This window comes from Tinamus guttatus, unplaced genomic scaffold (assembly GCF_059628265.1).
Source record: "Tinamus guttatus ecotype Peru unplaced genomic scaffold, ASM5962826v1 Tinamus_guttatus_pri_ptg000133l, whole genome shotgun sequence".
Classification (NCBI taxonomy): domain Eukaryota; kingdom Metazoa; phylum Chordata; class Aves; order Tinamiformes; family Tinamidae; genus Tinamus; species Tinamus guttatus.
The window spans coordinates 1,949,999-1,966,231 of NW_028288667.1; the positions used below are offsets into that span (position 1 = coordinate 1,949,999).

General features: G+C 39.1%; 1 protein-coding gene across 1 annotated transcript in view; it reads left to right on the top strand.

Annotated features, from left to right (window-relative positions):
* MGAT5 (alpha-1,6-mannosylglycoprotein 6-beta-N-acetylglucosaminyltransferase) overlaps positions 1–16,233 on the top strand; it is a 105,528-nt gene that overhangs the window by 30,389 nt on the left and 58,906 nt on the right. Inside the window, exon 2 of the mRNA XM_088521763.1 lies at positions 12,299–12,687. Within this exon, the coding sequence (XP_088377889.1) occupies positions 12,450–12,687 (238 nt within the window). The 5' untranslated portion in view covers positions 12,299–12,449. The remainder of the gene's footprint in view (positions 1–12,298; positions 12,688–16,233) is intronic.

Genomic DNA, 16,233 nt, shown 5'->3' on the forward strand with positions numbered 1-16,233 from the left:
ACCCTGATAGGTCCTAAAATCATTCCATTACCTAAGAGCATGGACTGCTCGTTTGTGCTTGCATAAAACTGCAGAAAGGCTGCCATGCAACTGAGTGTTTCCCTGACACTCACTGCGCAGCAACCTGTTTCAACATGATGGAATGGTTAACTCCCAGTAAGAGATGGGAAAGCTTTACTGCTTGTGGTACAATATGTTTACTAAGGCATAGAAAGAAAATTCAGTGGTTATCCAAGTAGAATTTGAGCCTGAAAAACAGAATGCAGATGAGGTTTGAAATTAGTGCATAGGCTAGAAGATAGTTTTGTGCGAACAGGATAAACAGAACAGGCCCACAAACTGACTCGTTCTGTAGAGTATTTCACTTTTGCTGTACTAATAAACCTGCAAATGTGGACAAGGGAATGCTTAAAAACACATTCTTGGGCAGTCCTAAGGTTTATCAAAAAGCTCTTGATGTTCTTGTGCAATACTTTAATGTAAAATACCAAGCTAGCACCCTACACTCGGCATTAATGAATGTACTTTAGTAATAATGTGTTGTCAGAGCAGCGAGAGGAATTTATTCTTGGAATGCATGTGGGGAACCTGACAGAAGTGGCTGAAGACCATGTGGGTGATTTGTTCTGTCTCTGCTGTCACCTGCGGTGAGCTTTCTGGGCAAGCAGAGTTTCTGAATTTCTCAGCCTCTGCACCTCTGTACATACATGGTTTTGAAGAGGGTTACTGGTCCAGAGCACTTGAAATTCTTATTTGTTCTGAAAAATATATATTTAAAGCAATGCTGTTCACTGATCATGTGGAAAGAGATAATGTTCACTGATTGACATTAGTAATTAATGTGACACTAAACCTTTATATACATCTTGAATAGACATGACAAGAATATATAACTTTTCTTCCAATGCCTGTCTGCGAATATCCTCCCACTATCTGTGCAGCAAGCTGACATGTAGCATCTCGTGCACTGATAATGTTGCACTTCGTTCCTGGTGATTCCAGAGAGCTGTAGAAATGCTGTGCTTGTAAATCTACCTGCATGTAGCAGAAGAGCTCTTATTTACATGCTAAGGACCAAATCCTTAGGATGAAAATCAGTGCACGCACTTGGAAGACGATTTGCACGGAGATTGGAACCTCCCTTTTTTGTCTGTGAAGTTGATAATGTTGTTAAGAATAAGTGTCATACAGAAGAGTAGCAATTGTGAAGAAGTTATTGGTTACCTTGGAAAATATGTTTAAGGAAGTCCTTGAAATAAGAGGTTTTAGTCGCTAATTTTCACCTTCTCATAAAAGACCAATAGAAATCAAAGCCTGTTCCTGTACCTGTAGCTCAGTCAAGGTGGATGCTCTGTCATATGCAGTGTATCAGGGAGTACAAATAACTTTTGACAAGCAAAATATATCTTCTGTCGATAGCTAGCCCATTTGTATATGGGAAACTTATTAGCCATGCGCTAGCAGCTGCCAGTGTAGCCCCTTGGTTTGTCTGTGCCGTATCAGACACGGTGCTGATTTATGGTTATTGGATGTTCTTTGATCCATTCCCTCAGTTTTGCATGACTCACTGTACTGAGCTATTCAACTTGCCCTGCCCTTGTCAGTCAGGTTCTCTTATTAGTACCTCTTCATCTGCCTAACATAACATATTCTTTTAGTTTTACTCTTCTGACTTGCACTGAAATGTTTTGTTAGCACGTCTTCTCCTTCAGGGCATGTTTTTCTTCTATCTACTTTATATTTCAATTTCTTAACCGACTTAATGCTTTAGTCTTTCTTTTGGTGATCAAAGCCGACAGTAGGTGAGGTGGGCAGCTTTTGTATGTTATCCAAGCTACTGGGGTTCAAGAAACCTTTGGGTAGGATAGTTACAGGTCATTCAGACCTAAGCTGAATTTTGATTTAAAAGCCTGTTCGGTCCTAGTAGCTCTACAACTGTGTGTCAGTCTATAATCAAAATATATAAGTGCAAAGACATTGTTTCTCTTGTATTCTTTTTTTTTTTTTTTTTTTGGTCATTGAAGTTGTTGGTTGAATTACATTAGTTGAGAAGGGGACTACAGGTAGTCGATTTATTAATTTAACTTTATTTTCTTAGTGACTTCTGTGATGAACATCTATGATATGAACAAGTTTGGTAGCTTGGGACTTTCGGCCTTAGGTCTGCATGAGGAGTGCACTTTTTGAAGTGAATTGATAGCTCAGTTTACAACACTGCTTTACAACACTGTGACTAAACAACATCATCAACAAAACAGGTTTTGGACAGGAATCCTTTCCAGTATTTTAGATGACTTGCAAAAAGCACTGTGGAAGTAGAAGAGAGACCCAAACCATCACTGTATTGCAGACCAGTATTTTCTGTGGTAGCTTCCTGGAGCACATGGAAGCTTGGAAAGCTAAAAGGAGGTCCATCGTTATCGACAGGGTACAGGCAATTAAGGTAATTTGTCAGACTCTATCTGTACTAAATACTAGTACTTTCCTAAAATATTACATATGGTGCAGAACAGCAGCTTATTCTTAGAAACTAAGATTTTTTCTTATTCTCTGGATTGTGAGAGTTTTGTGCTCTCCCACAGCAACAGCAGTGCTGTGAGAGAGCACCACAAAGTGACTGTACTGATTCCCTTTCCTTGTGTTGCCTATGCTGGCTGCTTTGCACTTCACTTTTTTTTTTTTTTTTTGTTTAGTTTTGCAGGGGCCACAGCTGACACAAACCTCCCCCCGCTCAGAGTCTGCCAGGACAAGCTGTTCTGCAGCTGTCTAGGGGTGGAGGAAGGAGGAGGCTGCTTTCCACCTACTCCAAATAGTTCCTAAGCTTTGTGCCCTACAGTATGCTAAGTACAGCTCCCATTTTCCACAAAGAAAACTTCTGTAGTTTTTTAAAATGTGGTGTTAACTGGAGATCCAAAGGCCTTCCACCAGCCCAGTGCTTACAGTGTATGAGTGACAAGTTGGAATGTGGACTAGTGCTCTGTGGGGTCCTGGCTCATTTGGAAATATTTTTGTAGACTTCATCAAGCCATTCAGTATTTGTCGTAGCCTATGGTAAAGCTTTAAACTTCATAGAAGCATCATGAGAATTGTGTGCAGAGCAAATTATTTCTGTTTCAGAGGCTTTATGTGAAGCCTCATATCTTTGCTATGCGTGACCCTGTTTGTTCCTGGTTGGATCAGAACTGCTTCCTTTGCCTATAACATCTGTCTGGAGAGTTTCCTTTCACTCAGTATTTGATCATATTCTTTTGGAGAAAAAATATTACTTTTCAAACCTACAATTACTTTAAAATTCTGTCTTGTGTCACTCTAGGTTTCCAAATGTGTCTGTGTGTTTATTTTTTTGTATGTGTATGGAACATATGTTCCCTTAAAAGGAAGCACTTTGACATTTAGAGTGTTGTGTTTGTGTTGGGAGATTGTACTAGTTCAGCAAAAAGGTTGAGTTCTGTAGATCTGATGCTGTCACTAACTCAGTAAACACAACAGCCACTCCTCAGCTGCGGTGGGATAGATGTTTGTTTAATGGCATGCAAAGCTCATCTGTATGCAGCAAAATTGTTGTTACTTAGAGATACAAGAAATGTTAGCAACTTTGATTTCAAAGGCTCTTCTAATCTTTGGCATATCAGCTGTTGATAAATATCAGCATGTGCAAAGTGCAGGAAACACTAAAATATTTTGCTGTCCCAGTAACTTTCAAATTAGACCTGAAGTAGATCCCATTTTCATGTTCAGTACTAAGGAAAGGACATAAGTGCAAGCTTTAGAGCAGCAAAATAAGCACCAGCTCAGTTGCTTCCAAGCAGGTGACTGTAGTGAAATTTTAATTCCATTAAGTTTTGCACTTTAGAGATGCAGCTTATTTTCAGCCATTTGTCTTGCAGCATAAACTGGAGCATATTCAGAGTGCTTGCCAAGAATAAATCCCTAGGAAGAAATGTTATATTTTGACCCAGGTTCAAGACATTCTAAACCTACAAGAAATAAATATTGCTGCAGACTTATTTAATGTTCAGTTTGAATAGTTTTTTCCTCTCTATGATTTGATAAGTTCTTGTTCAGTAGCATGCATATTATTTTCCTGTGTATTTCTTTCTAGCCCGACTCTTTGGTCTTCATCCATCTGGAGTCAGCAAGTTGCTTGACACCACCTCTTTGTGTGTTGACCACCAAGTTGACAAGGGACAGTAATTGGCCATCTGTGCTGATGGGAGCTTCTTTGCTAAATACAAAACATTTTTTGACTTTGCCATGGGGATTGGACAGTGCTTCTGTTGAGAGTTGCTTGTTGTTGTCTTGGACAGATGTGATTTAACAGGTGGATTTGTGGTTAACGACCAGGGCCTGGAGTATCCGAGTGCATGAAACAAGCTAAGGGATTCCGGTTTTATGCAATGAATCTCTTTCCTGTGAGGATGTTGAGTAATTAGGCTTAGATTAATAGTTCTTTTTTTCTGCTTAAAAAAAAAAAATCTCCATAAACTCCTAGCAGCTTTTTGCAGTGCTTGCTACTATAGTTATGCTATGCCCTAAGGTGGCAGGAGAGAATTCCCCTGGAATGAAGCTGCACACGCAGGGCTGCTCTGCACGGCCCAGCAGCATTTCACTTGCTAATTTAGAGAACTTTCAGATGATCTGAAAAATATGAGCCCTTCTCAGCCAGTACCATATTTTACAATTGTTAATAGGAAAATGCCAAAGTGAATGGAAAAGAAGAGGGTGTAGTGCATTAGCCAGGGACTGAATTGGACCTTTGGGTAGATGCAAGAAGATAAAAAGGTGCATGCTTGTATCCATACTAGAACTAGGATAAAAATTGTTACAGTTCTCTTGAAATTTAATAAAATTGATGAAGTAATTGAAGCTTAGTTGCTCCAGCTATGAATGAGCTTGCATCCCTTCTCCTCTACTTCTAAGGCTGTTGAAGATCCCTTTTCCTAAGTCTTGGTGATGACTGAAGCCCTCCAACTCTCTTTAATTTACTTTTTTGTCAAATCAAATGAAAAACAACCACTTCCTAATCTCATGATTAGCAAGATCTAATCTCTTGATCAGCATGCTGACATCCCCAAATCTTCTTTTTCAGTGAGAAAATGTTATCTTGGGCATCATGTTTTGATACAGTGACAAGACAGAAGGTTATTAATACCCTGTGCTTTGCCTGTAAATAGCTTCTCTTTCTTTTTTTTTTTTTTTTTTTTTGGTTACAGGTCAGGAATACTTCTGCTGAAGTTTAAGGAAGTCTTCCTATTTCTAGTGCTGAAATTTGTTTCAGTGTTTCATCCTCCAAGTGCTGTCATAAAAGGACATGAAAACAGCTTTTGGTTATGGCCTTAAAAATGTATCACTTCACATATTATAGATAAATACAAATCCTTTTTTTTTTTTTTTTTTTTTTTTAGAAAAAAAGCATCAAAGAAAATCCTGTAAAAAATGCTGTGATTTATTCTATATAAAATCCTTAATTCTGAGATTCTTTAGTGTTAGTCTTCAGAAAGTTTTGAGCTCTAAATCACTGTCTGAACAAAATGTTTCTATTGCCATAAACCATATTTTAATATCATTATACTTAGTCCATGCTCCAAGGGACCTAACTTGATGTGTACTTTTGCATAAAACATAAAACAAATTTCTCTTACCTTACCATGATGCAAGAAAGCAGTTTTAGATGACAAATCCAAAGAATTGATATTTTAATCTATTTTCGTGTTTGTATTTTTGCTGACATGAAGCTGTTGGGATAACTTTGTGCTTGAATGCACTGATTCCTCTGAGCTGTGTCATCGTGAGTAAGTGCTGTGGTACCAGAAGGCTGCAGCCTGTACCTCTGTGCTCTGTGCAGCCTTATTAAAACTCCTTTCCAAATTCCTTTAATGACCAGCAAGTACCGTAAAACACTGAAAGAAGCAGGATAAAAGGGTAGGAGCTTTTTCAGTGAGAAAATGCTATCTAGCATTTTCATCCAGCCATATACCAGCATATGCAGCTGTTCACAAATAGCTTAAGACGAGGATGGAGAGAGCTTGCACAATTATTGAACTCCAAAATGGTTTTGAATGGAGTAATGTAGAGTATTTAACAGTAAGTCATTTAAGTGCAATACAGTTAAAGGTAATGTTTGTGACATGACACGTGATACTTATTATATTCTTGTTAAAGTACTGTAGATTGATCCTACTCTAGCTTTGGGGACAAGAAAACTTTTTTTTTTTTGTATCCTGAATCTGTGTCATCATAGATTTGCAGGGAGCTTTGTCCTTTTGATCTTTTATGTGCAAACGTCCTTTACTTTTCTCTTTTTCCTCTCTGAAATCTCAGTGTAAGCAAACAGCATGAAATGAAGAACATCTCTCTGTGGTTTAATTTCTGGAGGAATAAATTACAGAAAATTGTGTGCTTGATAGAAAATTGGAAACATTTCAGAGTGCTGTGTGAAATCATGGATTCACACGTGGAACTTCTGGTTGGGTTACACTCAACCTCCTCCTAAGTGAAAATTTTATTTTTGAAAGTGAAGGCAAGCTGCTTGTTCAAATGAAAATTTACTTATTTTTATGGCACCTTATCAAAGGCTGCTTTTCTCTCTTTCAGTTTCCATCCCACCACCTCCTGCCAATTTCTACTACATCTTAAAAAAGAGAAAGAAAAAGAAACTCAAAAACAAGCCAAGAGTATTTATACTCTTGCTCTCCCTCAGTCCATCTGTCCTGCTTCTGCTGTTGTGACCCAGTGTTGTTCTGCTTTCCTCAAAAATTGCATCCCAAATTGCCACTTCAGTAACAGTACATGGTACCATCCCAACGTAGATGGGGGTGAGAGGAGGGAGAAGCAGTAGTGACATCTGTCAGATAGAAGAAAAGAAGCTGTTGGCAGAAGTGTTGCTGAAAATTAAATTGAGCAGTAGAAGGAAGAAAACTAAGACTCTATAATGCAGCTAAGGAAATAGCTTTATGTATTTATTTTATATACTAAGGAACTTAAATTATAAAATGTATAGATAGCAAAAATGTGAGTGAGCAGATAGCACTGTACAAATCAGGTTTAGTTATTTGGCTTTTCAGCTGCCTCTGCAAATGGAGATGCCCTTTGCGATAATGTAGGTAATGGACATAATTTTACCTACCTGGAAACTTCACCTAGACCTTGGATTCACTTAGTATTACAGACTTCTCTAGCATGTGTGTCTCTGGTCCTTGCAGAACTTACTTGTGAATCGTGTCCTCTGTAAAATTGAATGCCAGCAAATGTTGAAAGTTTCATTTAAGACTAATTAAAATGTCTTGAGGTGGTTTAAAATTTTTGAACTTATGAATAGAAATTAATTCATTGTTAACTATTAATTGTTGAAATCAGTGGAGTCTTCCAGACTTGGTTGTAAACTTAACTTTGATCTGGCTATTTTTTTTGTTGTTGTTTTTTGTTTGTTTGTTTTACCTCCATATAGAGTAAGCATCAGGTTGATTTGAATAGCTAGTACTAGGCATTTGTTTTTTCTCAAGTTTCGTAAAATGTCACAATGCTGAAATAAGCTCTTGGAGAATAATTAGCAGCTACTCTAAGTTTGCTGAGGGTTGTCACTTTGCAGTTCTGCTCCTTTGTTTCTGTGACTTTCAGGCTTGGGAGCAGCCTGTGGCCCTTGCCATGAAAGGCAGGTGTGGAGAAAGGCCCTTCCACCGTCTCTGCTGTCTGTCCGCTGACACAAGTGTTTGAGTAGCTCAGAGTTGTCAGTGGCTAAATTGTTTCAGAACCGTCAGTGTAGCAACTGGATGTGCTGAGATTTATTTAGATATGTGGATAGGTTTGTATCAGCAGAATGTATGTGCAAAGTCCTTAAAATGTACGTGGTGCAAAGATAACCCACCTGGTGTGATCAACAGTTGAGCTCAAATGCAAGATAAGTACTCATATCAGAAACCAAGGTAATTCTTTTTTTCCTTCTCTGATCTAGCTTATCCTTTCCTGTTTTCAACCAACGCAGAACAACCCTTTTGATTTCTCTTGACTGTATTAAGTAGTAAGCAGCAGCTTGTCTTGTTGTTAATGCTGTGTTTTGAAAGAAAGAAAGGTCAATTTGGCCTCCAGAAGGAGTAAAGAAAATCAACCTCTTGCAGTAAGAAAATCCAGGGCCCGAGGTGCATTTGGTCTGCAGCATGGACTGAACTACTGCTGAACACAGACTGGCCAGCTCAGGTGAGATTTCTGCTGAGCGATTCCTGTGGGAATGAAAAGCTGCAGTACGAGGAGGTCCAGGAATTTGCATGCAGGGGGGTATGGTGCATATCTGTTCAGCCAGGGCAGCTGCTATAGGGGACAGTGCTGAGCATTACCCTGGAATTCTTGTGTATCCACTACATGTATGTACGTCCCTTTGCATACATACCGTGTCTGTTTTAAACTCTTAAAACCTGATTGTCCCAGGGGAATTCATTACTTTTAGAAGGGAAGTTGGAGCAGATTTCCCTTCCCTATTAAGATGTGTTACATTAGCTGGTGCAATGAAGAATGATTCCTGGCATCCCTTTGCTGCAGGGTGCTGGGATAGGGCAGGTGTTTCCACTCACCACTGTGTTTCCTGGCTGTGGCTCTTGGCAACCCACCCATTTGTCACTTGAATTATCAGGAGCTTTTAGAGTAACATACCCTTTCTAAGACCAGAGAAACTGCCTGTTGTCAGTCGGGGCATTCCGTAAGATGGTGACAAGTGTCTCTGTTTTTAGTTGTTTGTATGGAAATACCGTGTGCCAGCTTCCACAATAACCTGGGGAATAGACGAACATTTGCATTGGGATCCTAATTTGTGGGGCTTTAAGAGATCTTATTTGAATCTCTCTATCTCCTAACTCTGCCTCTGTCATTCAGCCAAAGATGCTGCTGAGCCCCTCTGCTGCCAGGGCCTCCTTCTCTCATGCTTCTCCTGGTCTCCATAAGCACTCAGGGCCATCTCCATAGAGGAATAAGGCTTGAGAGCTTGTTCTTAGTAGCAGCGATGCTGTTTCCACTGAGCCACCGTGTACAGAAATGCATCTTTGTTATTTACTAGTTGTGCTGTGTAACTGCTGATGTCTGAGTTCATTACAAGCTAACAGCAACGAAACGCTGCTTAGTTTGCTTCCACCTTTATGGGTGCAGCGCGCTCTGCTTTGGGTACAGGCAGTTAAGGCTTTCTAAGTGGAGCTGTTGACGGGCAGTGCTGAATTTCTTCTGGAATCCTCACTAAGGATAGTCCTGCAGCAAATTCACACTGATTTAATTTCTTATTTCACACTGATTTAATTTCTTGTATTGCTGTACATTGGAAAGGCAGCATTAAACTTCCTATATATACATACTTTTAAAGAAACGTTGTGTAGTCTTCTTTAGTTGTCTTGTAAATGATAAAACCACCTTTAAAAAAAAATAGAGGAGGAGGGATGCATGGCTATTTGTCTCAAAATATCTTCACATGAAGATAAACTGTTTGTGCTCTATTTTGAGTATCAAAAAAAGAAATGTCAAGGCTTAAAATGCTGTGAAATGTGTGATTTGCCTCCCTGATGTAGGGGATTAGTTTTGCATTAGGATAATTTCCTGATGCTGTGCTAAATTAAGTGTGAGGGTTTTTGTTGTGCAGATATAGGCATTTAATGTCCTACAGAATGACTGATGAATTGCCCAGCTGCTGAGCATTGTTGCATTCTTTTTAGAACAGAAACATTATGTGTTAATGAATCTGAAATAATAAAAATGTAAAGATTATTAGAATTCATATACCTGTGAAAAATGGATGCAAAATTAGCCCTTTCAACAACAAGAAGTTATCCATGTTGTTAAGGGCAGCAGCAGTTCTTTTTAAATTGAGGTATGTTTATTAAAAAGAGCCAAGCCGTTTGGTTAAAAAGAGCCAAGTGTATCTGGAAATGTGAAAAAAAATGCTCAGCTTGAGCATGTTTTGTGAAGTTGTAGAGAAGTTTTGGTTAGAGTTAAATTTAGGGATGAACATAACAAAGCTGTTCTTTGTTAACAGCTTTCTTGCCTTGCATGTGTCTTCACTTTGAGCATTTTCATGCTTGTGTGTTGGGACATTAACTAATCTCGGCAGATCGGGGAGAACTGATCACAAGCAACCTCACCACTATGACAAATAAATCCAGTTTCCAGAAGGGTGCTGGAATTATTTCAGAATTTTGGAGATTGTTACTTAGGTTTATTACAAGAAGTTTTTTACTTTTTTTTCTTGTTCTATTTTTTAAAACTTAAAAATGCCTGTGATTCTTTAGAGCTACTGAGCCATGCTGAAAAGTTGGTGAGTTGAGTATGTATCATTGCCCTCGCCCAGCAAGTTGCTAGTCATGGGCGTTCGTTCAGTGGCAGTATCATGTTGACCTGTTTGTCTGTTTTAGCTATGAGCTTTAGCTATGAGCCATAACACTTGTTTTGTTTTTGTCACTCAGAATAGTGGGAACTGTTCTTCCATCTGTCAGTGTTTTTATTTTTTTCTTATGGATAAATGTTAATATTTCCTATTCACCTCCTTTTAAGCTTTGAATTGAATTAAGGCTCTTTTATTTGCTTGCCTATCACTAAACAGAATAGGAAAGCCAACAGTTCTAGCAAATCATTCTAATAGGTTAGAAATACTGTGTACAAATGACCCTCTTGTAATCATTCTTGCTTCTGCTCTACAGGCTTTAAACATTGCGAAATCTTTTTTTATTGCTACACTATTGACATTATTGATTTGTCTGTATTTTTCACTGTGGGTATTGCTAACAAATCGTGAAGTGTTCTGGTTTTAATGAAATAACGATACTCTACTACTTCATCAACCCAAACTCTAAGAAGTGATATTTCCTCCGCCAGTTTTTGGAAAACAAACTAAAGTTTATAGAGAAAGTAAGTAAGCAGGGTCCTTCGTTTGCCCTGTCCAGACAGTTAAAACGTGGGGGAAGCTAGCACAGCTTTGTAACCTTTCTCGGTGAGCTCACTCGGCACCTTTCTGTCCTCAACACACGATGACCGCACAGCCAAGCTAACTGTTTTTTTCACGTGCACAGATGCACCTTGCAGTTACTTCCTTTTCTAGTGTTATGCTTAGTGTGCATGGACTGCCTCAAATAAAGTAATGTATGCATGCACAAGACCCTGGAAGGTAGGCAGTGCAAAGCTATTTATGTCCCTGTGCAGGACTGTTAGTTCAGCTGAAAGTTGCCGGGCTGGAGGGCCTTGGAGCAAACAGCGCGCGGTGCCAGCAGGCATCTGTGTGATTATCCCATTAGAACCGAGGAACATCTGCATTAGCAGGGCCGGTGCAGGATGGAAGAGAACATGATGTCCTCTAATCTTGGCGGGGAGCATTATGGAGTTAAAAGGATAACATTTTACCAAATCTGTGTTTCAAGTTGAGAAGTTACACTTAATTACCTTTTTAATTACCTTTCTTCTGTTGCTGGGTCTTATGTTAAAGACCCTGTTTTGAGCCCTCATCGCAGGCTTTTGGTGCCTTTGGATAGTTTGTGCCTGGTGTTTTTTGGTTGTGTGTTTGGTGGGGGGGTTGAATCATAATGAAAAGCTGATCCTTTTGTCTGTCTAGAAGGCACTCACTCTGCATCTCATTTTTTCCGAGTGTGGGAAAAGGTCTGTGAATAATTAATTTTAGATAGTGAAGACAGTAGTGTGGCAACTAGAAGTGTGTTTTCCATGACTTCAGGTGTAAAGGGCAGCCTCGCTGACCTGTTTTATGAGGAAGGAGTCAGCTTTGCAGCGTGAGCCAGGAGAGTGCATTGGCTTGAATAATATAGGCTTCTTTTTTTCCCCTCTTTTCCCTTGTGGGAATCTGATTTCCTGATCACCTATCTAGCCATATGCCATGGCTCTTGCCAGGAACTCCTAGCAGTGTCATTGCTAGCTAAAATTACTCGTCTTCAGAGAACTCAAATATGCTGAGAATCATCTTCAATTGCTACGTTGGCAGCATCACAAAGATTTTGTGCATACACACAAAAAAAAAATAAGTTACAGCCGCTTTACCTTGCAATCCAGCTCAGAACCTGTGCTGGAGGGGCAGAATGAGCTGCAGATACTGCAAGGTGCTCAGCACCTGCTCAGGCTCAGCGTGTTCCTGTTCCATCCCAGGGCTTGTCGCAGCTTGTCGCAGCTTTGACACCTACAGCACAATATTGATACGTACAAATCAAACATTTACAAAGAAACCATATTTTCTACTCCATTTTTGTAGCAGCTGCCCTGAAGGCTTCGTATACCCGGTAAAAACTTGTAATGTTTTGTGGTAACTTTATTCCTTTTCTTTCTTTAACAGGATGGAAGTGAAATACAATTATATGCTGACCAAGGAGTCAGACTAAGACTGAGTCCTGCTCTCTGACCTTGCTGTAGCTGGACCATGAACTTGCTCTTTGGCTTCATGCTTTAGAAACCTTAGTAGTAACTCAGTGAAGCTGCTGGAAATCATGGCATTCTCTCCATGGAAGCTGTCCTCTCAGAAGCTCGGCTTTTTTTTGGTGACTTTTGGTTTCATTTGGGGAATGATGCTTCTGCATTTTACTATTCAGCAGCAAACGCAGCATGAAAGCAGTTCAGTCCTGCGTGAACAAATTTTGGATCTCAGCAAAAGATACATCAAAGCATTAGCTGAAGAAAATAAAAATGTTGTAGATGGGCCTTATGTTGGGACAGTGACAGCATACGGTAAGTGCCTGTTTGAGATTATGTGATAATTTGATTAAGGTTTTTTCTAAGTGGTATGAACATTACCCTTCAAAATGCTGCTTTATTGACCTTACTTCCAAATTCCGGTCTTCTGTTCATAGTTTCCATCACCATTGAATGTGAGTGTTACATCGTGATAATAGGAGGAAAAAAATAAGAGGGTAAATTATAATCAGATTATTTCTTGATTTAGTGACTCAGCGTAGCTATTTAAAGTGTGTTATCCAGTAAACACCTCAATTCGTTCAGAACTATGCCCCTTTCTCTTTTTAAAGTAACACTAATCCAGGTTAATTGGCTTTCCTGGAGCACTTCTACCAGTTAGCACAACTTCATGTACCCTCCCTAAGGATAATAAAGTAATTGACACATGATTTGCCAGCTGTTTAAAGGTTTCTGCTGTAAAGATAACTGTGCCAGTGACTTGAATGCAGCACTTGGACATTTTTAGATTTCAGTTCAAAGTAACAGTGTGCATGTCAGTGACCAGAATGAGAATTTTGATCCCTTGTTCTTTCAACTTGAGACCGGTTCTGTATTTCTTCAGTGTGTTCTCTTGAGGGAGTGTTTTTGCAGAAATATTGTAATGTAACATCTATTGAACTGGAATAAATGGTAGATATGGTGCTGAAGATAATGAAGAATTGAGGAAAATAACTGGAAGATTATAAGGAAACTACTTCTAAACATACATGTGGAAGATTATAAGGAAACTACTTCTAAACATACATGAAAGAAATAGGTATTAATTGCCAGAAAGACGTGAATCATGTCATGATATATGAGGAGTTGCACTAACTGAATTGCCCTAAAGGGGGTAGAAAAGGTAGAAAACACCACAGTTCAGTTCTGCTGTCTATTGTCTTGCAAGAAGCTTGTAAATGAGTTTTTGTGTATACACCCCATTAAGCACATTACCATGGGCAATGTGGGAAAGGTTCTTCATACCCCGCTGCTAAATGACTGACTTTGCAAAGAGGAGGCAGCTTGCAAGGAAATCAAAACCTTTTGCCAGTGCAGTGCATTTCCTTTGATCTGTTGATTTTTATAGTGTTTCCTAATTTTGCTAGTATGGTATCCAATTGAGAGATGGAGAGAGAAGATCTTGTTAAAATTGAGATGACTGCAAAGGGTTCATGAAGTAGTCTCGTCAACTGTAACTGTCTTGAAGGGAACACTGCCACTGCTCCGTTGGAGTAGGAGTAAGAGGATGGTGCCGGGCACTGTCGTCATGGCTTAGCTTTCTTCAGCTGTGTATTACTGACTGATCCAAACTTTATTTTATTCTCCATGTTACAATTCACTTCTATTTCATTTTTTCAGAGCAAGAATAACTTTAGATCTTTTTGGAATTTCAAAGTCCTAGTTCAAACTTAAAATATGATTTTTCTTTTTTTTTTCTGTCAGTTGCTATCATTATTTTTTGAAAATAATTTCCATGTATATGTAAATGACATCAACGTATTTTTGTCTCAGTATGAAGATATGAATGGCAGCAAACCCTAACAAGAACCCCCTAAGCTTATCAGACTCCCTAGCATGCAAATAGCCAGGGGCCTTTCTGGGCTGCTAGCGGAAGGGTTTAGAGCAGCAGATATTTGTACCCTACAGATGACCTAAATGACAAGAATGTGCTTAGAAAGTGAGTACTTGTTTATATGGCTAGGAACTTGCATAGATGAAAAAGCAGCTTGTGTTAGTGTTGGTGTAGCTGATGATTTGTGAGGAAGGGCAGGGTACACAGCTGAAACAGCGTCACTTCCATCGGGAATTAGGACTGTGTCTCCTCACTAACCTTGCAGATAGGCTACAGTGACTCTACTCCTGCAATTAATGCAGTTATGAGTAATGACTAGTATGGATTTGCTGGAAATGTCTGTATTCCTTTGTTTCACTTGTGCAAAGCCAAGGAATATACTTTGAACTCGCAGAAGTGCCCAAATGTGAATAACTGATATACTCCAAATGTTGTTCAGCTGAGAGCCAGAGCTGGACTATATTCTTTAGAACATTTAGTCCTTCATGCTTGCAGTCAAACCGCCCTGAATCCAGCATTGTGAAGCTGACTGCTAAATTTTATAACGTCTGCCTAGTTTTGTCTGTTATGCCTCTCGTTATTTGTTAAAACTTTATTTAAATGTTGGGGGGAGGGTGCATTAGGGAGAAATTTGGAGGGTTTGCAGTGTTTGCATAACTGATAACACAGACTTACCATGCTGATGTTTCTAGCCCTTTCCCATTTCACTTTTTTGCTCAGCTAATTTACCTAGAGTTAAGATTGTTCATCTGACCCTAGCTTAAGTTTAACTTTAAATTTCCATATTTATCTTAAATTAAAGAATTATTTTTTTCTGAGTTTATCAGTATACTTTGTTGGGCAGTCATTTTTGCATAGTAAGTTTTGATTCTTCCTTATTTTCATTTCATTAGGGGGGTAAGTGCATGTGTTGAAACTGTGCAACAATTACCTGAAATTATTTCTAAAATAAAAATTTGGTGCAATTTCTATGAGGTGTAGCTCTTTTCAAGTTGGCAAGAACCTACCATACTCCTTACTTGTTTGGCATTTTTCTCTGCTTGCTTTCTTTCCTACTTACCTACTCACTTTTGGGTTACTTGGAAAATTAATTGCAAAACAGAGTAGTTTCATCTTATAGTTTTCTTAATACTTTGTGCTAAATAAATTGGGTAGATGTCTTTTATAGAGTTTAGACAAAAACCTAAAATTTAGGGTGCAACAGATCATATGGCTGCACCTTTTTGGTGCATGGATTAAAAGTTCCTCTTTACAAGATGTGCTGGGGTGTCATCTTGTTTCTGTCACTCTTCTATACTCTCTTCCTGATAAATTTTAGCATTCACATGGAAGTGTGCCTATAAGGCTGCCTGTTATCTGTAGCACCTATTGTATTGCTAACTAGCTACTATATTGCTTTGTTGCTTAAATAACAAGCTGTTCATATTCTGTAATTTCTCTTGGCCTGTGACTGAAGGGAGCTGCCTGAATCTGTGTCCTCACTAGTTTCGTGATCACAGGATATCCTCAGCTACGTTTCCCTTGCAGTCTGTCCGTAACATTCATTTCCTGTCCCAGATCCGGCTAGGGAATAAGTTGAGTTGCTGCCAAACAGTGGGTAGGCTCCCCAGGAGATGTTAAACTGCATTTTGCAGGTGGATGAAATAATTTTGTAGCCCTTCTGTCCAGTTAAGGCCAACTAAGGTGTTTTTTTTTTTTTTTTTTTTTTTTTCTTCTCTCTCTCCTTTGTGTGGGAGTTTTCAAGGTCCATCGACTTTTCAGCATAAGTACAAGTTTGGACAGGAGTTCTTAAATGAAGGAGTCTTGAAAGATGCAAAATGATAATAATGCGCTTATTTAAAATGGTAGTGGGACAGGTTTTGAGATGAACAACAAATACCAGGTGAAATAATACTGTATGGAAGCAAGTAAGCCATGAGTTACTCTGTCCAGTCTGCATTGCAAGTGGTTTCTTAGGAGCAAGCTCTGGGGGTGGCTCTTCAGCAACA